A 7,505-nucleotide genomic window follows, 5' to 3' on the forward strand; every position below is an offset into this window, starting at 1 on the left:
AATCAGTACCTGAGGTATTTTGGTGTAGGTAATGACGCATGATGATACTGCTGTCCACTCCCTTAAAGCACCTGATGCCTCTCTTGATGACATCAAGCCAACACCTTCTGTGTGTGGTGCACCCTCTTCTTCACGCTCTGAATAGAAGAGGGTTTTACCTGTTGCCAGGCGTAGCCGCCCAGATCGTATCCGTCTTGATCACACAAGTCTGAAACTGCAAGCTTGTATTGTTTCATGTCTGCTGCAGTCTGTGCTGTCTTCCCACTTGATTCATGGTCTGAATGTTCCACGTACCAAACTGGGTGGTTGTCCTGGGCAAGAAAGTCATCTGTGGGGCAGCTTCCTTCTTTCCTTTCCCTACCCTACCATGCTTCGTACTCAATCCGAGCAGATTGCCAACTCCTCCCAAGACTTGTGTAGTTGTAGGTTTCTTCGTAGATGTTTCTGTAACTTTTGGGTTTTTTTACGGATAGGGTTGTTAACCGTAAGTCAACCCCTCTGACCTCAGGGAGAGGAGATCCAAATTTGTCTGGTCGCTATCCTTTGACCTGTCCAGTTTGGTGACCCTTCCAGGAGCTGTAGCTCCTGCTGGCATAGCTCTCTGTGTCCTTGAGATACACAAGCCACCTCACCACAACAAGGGATGGACCTTTGGGTAATATGGCTGTCTTATCTTTAGCTCCCCATCTGATACTACTAGCAGAGCAGCTGTAGCTGTGACTCATTTCCCCTTCCTCGGTCTTCTTTTTTCCCTTACATTTGGCTCAGGTCTGACATCCATAGATGTTTTCCTTACATCCATCAGACTGCAGCCTTGCATGCACACACCTCAGAGCAGAGGTCTGTCTTTATCTCTGCCAGTTCAGCCAAGAATCCTAAGCTTTGATTTCAGTTCCATACAACTTTCCTTCTCTTTTGTTAGGGGCTGGAGCTGGTGTCCACCAGGTCAGCCTGTATGAAATTCTTCAAGCAACAGCTTATGCCTTATTGGAAAACAAGGCATTCTAAGCCAGATATATAGCCCTCCCACCCCCACCTCACATCCTAGAATGTATTTATCTTGACAAAGTTCTGTGCCTGAATCCTAGGTTAGTACCCTACCCACTGGACCAGCCCACCTCCCATTAGAAATTATAGGTAGGGCACCTGCTGTTAAGGTTGTCTGCTGCTTCCCATCATCCCATTTTTCAGATGCTTATACAGGTTGAACATCTCTAGTCTGGCACCCTGGGGACCTGACTGGTACCGAATGAGAGAATTTGCCAGATACAGAAGATCACTATTGCCTAGCAGCATTAACAACATTTGCACTGCTTTCTGGGCTCTGAGAAGACTTGTAGGGGTAAATTACAGGTAAATAACAGCACAGAACCCTGAGAGCCAGGACTGGTGGCTGAAAACAAACTTTATGGGACCGTGGGAAACTTGGCCACACCATGATAAGTGGTTGTACAGCTAATTAAAAACAAGACTACAGATGTTGCTGGATGAAGAGTTTCAGACTAGAGAGGTTCAACCTGTACCATTTGGGAAGACATTGGCTGGGGGAGGAGGGAAGAATTTTAGTCAAAACAGTTCAACTGTTTCAGAGACTGAGGGTAAAGGAAAAGCTAATGTTTTGCCCAAATTAAAAGATTTTGGTGACCTTTTCTTTGAAACAATCCAGTGCCACCACCTTTTGGTGCAAGAACTTGAAATTTGGCCGAGAGGTAGCCTTTATGTCTGGGATACAAATTTTGTTACCCTGTGCAAATTTTCTCAAATGTGGCCTTTTAACAATCACAGTTTTCACAGTCTCTTTACAGACTTAGATTTTAGAAGCTACGTACTCTGAAAATTCCATCTGCATTCAGCCCGGTCCAGCCAGTGGCTGAGCAGGACTTTCCCAGTAGTTGCTGTTCTGGACTGTGTCAGGAATTGAAAACAGGGAGGCTTTCTGTCTCCTATTAGTGACCTCCCAGACAGCATGGAGGAGGAAGCTGTCTGATGATTCACATCCAGAAAGGACAAGAGAGGAGATTGAGCCTGGATGCTGGCTGGGGAGGAAGAAGGAAACTAGGACTGGGAGTTGGGGTGGGAAGGGGCAGAACAGTCTGGGCAAGGACACTGGGTCTGAGAGTGAGGCAGGAAATGGGAGTGGACTGGGAGGCAGTAGGCAGCTGAGAAAGACATCAGACAAGAAGCCGGGGTGGGAAGCTGGGACTAGCTGAGCAACATGCGTGTCTGCATTATGATAAAGTATTCAATTATGTGATCACCAGATGCTTTTTCCAGGGTCTCTATTCCTCAATGTTGCTTTCTGTTCGTCTGTTCCATTTTACCTCTGATCACCCCAATAAGCTTCTTCACCATGACAGCTGTGTGTGCCAGTCTGAATGACTGTACTTTGGCATCACTCGGAACCAGCACATTCTGATTTCGGGGGTGCAAGACTTCTATAATTCTGTAATTCATTCTGCCATTTAAAGTGGCCCCATATAAAATCAGAACCATGGGCAGATGAACAATCTGGTAACACACCCTAAGGATGGTGTGTCATGCATCCCTTTTCCATGTGCCATTACACATTTTTTAAGCTGAACCATTACATGAAGGAAAAAATGTTTTCATCTGCATTTTCCACTGACTGCACAAATTAGCACTCCCTGTTTACTGTGTGCTCAATTATTTGTCTCTTTTATATGTTTTTCTCTCAAGCAATCTCTGCCTCCTCCTCTGAGCTGATTTGGACAAATAGGAGGTAAATCAATTTGTCTTTTTGTGAAGACATATGTGGGCATAAGAAGAAAAGTGGCCCAAATATTTGAAGCCCAATCCTGCAAACCTGCCAAGGGGTGTGTATATCCCATACTGGCTTAGAAACCTAAAAGTTAATGCAGGAACTGCCAGCCAGTGCTGATGGGAGACCTCAGAGCAACTTGGAGAACAAAATAGCTGGGAAGCAGAGCGATATGAGAGGAACAAGCAGGCCAGAAAAAGAAGGTTCTGCCAGCAAGCTAGTGAGATGCTACCACACAGCAACAAAGACCCAGAGAAGAGCTGATGAGAGCCACAGGCTGTAGAGATCTACAGAACAAGGAAGGATTTCAGGGGACAGCAGGAGAATTTTGGAGGACTGATTCTGCTTTTCTGGACTGGGGGGGCCCTGAGCTGGTACCATGGAGTAGGGGTGGGGGCAGGGGCAGAAGCTCTGAAAGACTTCAAAAAATCATACCCCTATTCACCATGGCTGGTGAAATCCAGCAAAACCTAGCTAGGTCAAAGAGCTGCTTCAAGGCCAACCATCTACTCACATCCCTGTACCATTGCATAGTTTAGCCTATTTTCTAGAAACCAGCTTTGGACAATGACAGTCTCACAGATCACCACCTCCCCATCCTAAGTAAAATCATGGAAACATAATCTATGGTATTATTCCAACAGAATTCACTTTTCCCAGTATCCAAGTACCTTCATGATCAGGGTTCAAAGCAGGCCACAGCACAGATATGATTTTGAGAGCACTTATAGGCTCCTTCTGGCTGTGGGCAGAGCTGAAACCTCCATGCTCATACTTCTTGATGTATTCACCAGTTTCAGCAGCAAGACCCTACTGACCCAGTTCTCTCACCTCTCTCGATGAGCTGTCTTACTCAAATCTGGATCCAGTCACTTTTCTCCAACAGATCAGAGAGTAGTGATAGGCAACAACAGCCCCTTGTCTCCAGGCCCACAGGCAGGGATCAGTCCTACTCCCTCCTTTTCAACAAGCCTTGGGAAAATCATTAGGTGCCAGGGACTCCAGTCCTGTCAATGCATTGGTGTCACCAGCAGGCTTTCCAGCTCATTCTCACAAGTGCTGGTGTCACATAGCCTTTGTGAGATAAGCTCACAGATGAGACACCGACATCACAATGGCTACAAGGGACAAGCATCTGACTGTTGCCCGTTCCAGGTCAGACAGAAGGGATAGCTACCAGGAAGAGGTAAACCATCTGAGGATCTTCAAAAGACCATGACTCCATCCTCCACTGAAGGCACCTGTCAAGACTGCCCAGGTAACATGAAGCATTGGAGTACAGCAAGACTCATCCCTGACTCCTGGGACCAAGGTAACAGCAATACCAAAAGAATGCCTTCGCCCACCTTGGCATGTCCAGGAGACTTCACCTCTTTGATAAGACAAAAATCTCACACCCATGTTTGTCACTTCTAGATCGGGTGACTGTAACTCCCTCCACTTTGCATTGTCAGTGAGGGCCCAAAACTCCAGCTTCTTCACCTGGCAGCAACCTGTTGCTGAGTTTCAAGGAATACACACCAGATTTCCACACTCCACGTCTAGGGATGGGCCCAGTTCAAGATCTAGTTCTAAACCTCAGAGCCTTTAATAGATGGAGGCCAGGTCACCTCCTCTCGTACATAGAGAGGTGCTGGAACTAGGAATGCTGAGGTGTGGCAGAACCCTCTAGTTTGAAGGGGTTCCCATTATAACAGGGCTGACAGTTTTAGTTAATTGTTTTCTGCATCTCCTCACCCCCAAATACAAATTGTTCCTGCAAGTGTTCCTTGGGGACCCAGATGCTCCAAGAATAAGAATATTGGCAGCTGAAGCTAGGGTGGCTTGAGTACTGGATCCTAAACACTGAAATAATTTACCAGGGGAGACCAGAACACTTACTAGCCTCACCAACTGGAAAGCTCAGTGCAAAAGCCTAGCCATAGTGATGGGACAAAACTATTGTATGTCAATACAACAAATATGGCTCTTACCCCAGGTAGGTGAGAGGAGAGCCAGGTTGTTTTTTCTTATGCCGCTTTTATTTTACCATCTCCATGCCTAGATACTACAGAAGTTTATATGATATACCACACCTAGCCCGATTGTTAAAAGACTCTTTTTCTACATGTCACAGGTGTTGAATTGTGACCTGGCTCCTGCGCCTGATGACATCACTCCTCTGTCATCGAGGGGGACGTTCATAACAACTGGCAAGTAGTCCTCCTACAGCTTATGCTCTCATCACTGTTTCTTGCCTCACCATACTAAAAACATGAGGATGCAGTTCACAGAAAAAAACCACAACAGCTTTGTCCTTCAGGCCCTCAACAAGCAGAGAAAGAACAGGGAGTTCTGTGACGTGGTGCTAAGCGTGGACCAGCAGGTCTTCTCTGCTCACCTCAATGTGTTGGCAGCTGTGTCTACCCACGTGAAGAACCTCATCTCAAGCAATGACATGAAGATAGGCGATGAGCTCTTAATCATCATCGATGCTAGTTTCCTGAACCCTACATTGGTGGAGCAGCTGCTGGACTATTTTTACACTGGCAAGGTACTGGTGTCTGAGAAGAATGTAGAGGAGTTGCTGAAGGGCGCTAATTACTTCAGCTCAGAGTCTCTAAGAGCCCACTGTTCTGACTTCCTCCTCAGGTCCCTCAAGAAGAACAACTGCCTGTGCTACCTGTTCCTAGCCAATACTTATGAGCTGAAAGAGGTGGCAAACAGTGCCTATGCTGGTATCCGTGACAACTTCCACTACTGGTCAGGTCCTGCGGGAATTTCAGACCTCCTCCGCTGCCCCCACCAGATCTTTGGCAAGCTGCTCAAGGACGAGAACCTTCATGTGCAGAATGAGGATCAAGCCTTCCTGGCCCTGCTCCAGTGGGTGAAGCACAAAAGGGGAGAAAGAGATAAGTATTTCAAAAAATTCTTCCCCTATATTCATTTAACTGGGGTCTCGACCAAGATGCTGCTGGCTGCCAGCCGTGAAATGCTGCTGTTTGAGAGTCACGCTGGCCCCCTGGCCCAGATGGAGAGCATTTTGAGTGACAGAAAGCAAGAAAGTCCTCAAAGTCTGATGCTTTTCCAAAGAAAGGGAGCCTTAATGGACTCAGTGGTGATTTTAGGAGGCCAGAAAGAGCATGGTAGATTCAATGATGGGGTTTTTGCTTACATTATTGAGGAAAACATGTGGCTAAAACTAACAGAGATGCCATATAAAGCAGCTGCTCTGAGTGCAACTACAGTTGGGAGGTACATCTATGTCTCTGGAGGAACAACTGAGCAGATATCTGGCTTAAAGACTGCCTGGAGGTATGATATAGATAACAACTCCTGGACTAAACTGCCTGATCTGCCCGTAGGTTTGGTCTTCCATACCATGGTAACATGTGGGGGAGTGGTGTACTCTGTAGGAGGCAGCACAGCCCCAAGAAAATATATCTCTAACATCTACAAGTATGACGAGAGGAAAGAGAAGTGGACATTGGCTGGGAAGATGAGCATTCCTATGGATGCGACTGCATTGATCACAAAGGAAGACAAGTTCATTTATATTGTGACAGGGAGATGCCTGGTCAACGGGCGTTTCTCCCGAGTAGGGATGGTGGATTGCTTTAACACTCAGACAGGGGAAGTGGTACAGTACCTCACCTTTCCCATTGAATTCAATCACAAACCTCTGTTGTCTTTTCAACAGGACAACATCCTGAGTGTACAGAGCCACAAACAAAGTCTGGACATAAACCTGCAGAAGCTTAAAGCCAGCAGGTCCACGAACACTGTACCTCTCTTGCCAAATCACTATACTTTGGATTTGTCACATGCAGTGTGCTCTGTTGGTGACAACAAGGTGTTTGTGTGTGGAGGCATCATTTGTGCAGGTGACAAGCGTCCTGAAAATTATTCTGTCAATCCAAATGCCTACTTGTTAGACCAAAAGACAGGGGAATGGAAAGTTTTGTCTGATCCTCCAGAAGCTCTGGATTGCCCAGCTTGCTGTATAGCTAAACTCCCTTGCAAGATTCTCCGAAAAATTGTAATCCATTAATTTGGAAAAGCAAATACAATACCTACTAATAAAGAATGATTGAATCACGGATACAAAGAAATGAGATATTGTTAATCCTTTTTGTTTCCTTATGTTATAGCACATTCCATTGGCTGCTACTGTTTGGCATGGGACTGCCCATCAATAGTCCCTCATTCTAAGGGACAGTCACTTATTTACATCCCAGAATTAACAAATGTAATGTCCCTTCACTTTGAAGAGTCTTTGCTTCAGCAATGGAGAATCTTAGACCTGAGATGATAGAACCAGTTCTTACACTGAAAGAAGCCATCTGACAGTGTTTATTACATTTTATGCATAAATATTTTGGGGAGGCCCCTCATGCTGTGACTCAGTCACATGTTGCATTCCATTTTTGGGTCTGGCATGGTTCAAAGGAAGGCTGCACAACAGAGGATATCTGCATCTGTTTACAAGTCAGAGGCCTGCTCTTGTTCCCATAGGAGTCAGTAGTTGCTTAGACATTGACCTACGTGGAAGCAGGAGCAGGTTGGGAGTGTCGTCTGAAGTTCGGCTGCATGCGTGTGTTCTCTCTGCGTGCTGCACTGACTCTGGTCAGACAGCCTGGAAAGTGAGCTCGGATCAAACTGCCTAATAAAGCCACAGACTTGGTTTTCAGCAAAGTAACTGGATCCGGTTGTTGCTGACAAAGCATGGTGCTTGCGTCCCAGCTCA

At 46.2% G+C, this 7,505-nt stretch overlaps 1 protein-coding gene across 1 annotated transcript; it reads left to right on the top strand.

The window, feature by feature from the left end:
• The first annotated feature begins 5,033 nt into the window (after positions 1-5,033).
• On the top strand, positions 5,034-6,809 carry CCIN (calicin). Its single transcript, XM_074994016.1, has one exon. It carries the CDS (start codon positions 5,034-5,036, stop codon positions 6,807-6,809), a length of 1,776 nt encoding a protein of 591 aa, XP_074850117.1.
• Positions 6,810-7,505: the final 696 nt, after the last annotated feature.

This window comes from Carettochelys insculpta, chromosome 5 (genome assembly GCF_033958435.1).
Source record: "Carettochelys insculpta isolate YL-2023 chromosome 5, ASM3395843v1, whole genome shotgun sequence".
NCBI lineage: Eukaryota > Metazoa > Chordata > Testudines > Carettochelyidae > Carettochelys > Carettochelys insculpta.

Excerpts from the sequence above, each read along its gene's own strand:
- CCIN (XM_074994016.1), top strand. The coding sequence starts at position 5,034 with ATGAGGATGCAGTTCACAGAAAAAAACCACAACAGCTTTGTCCTTCAG.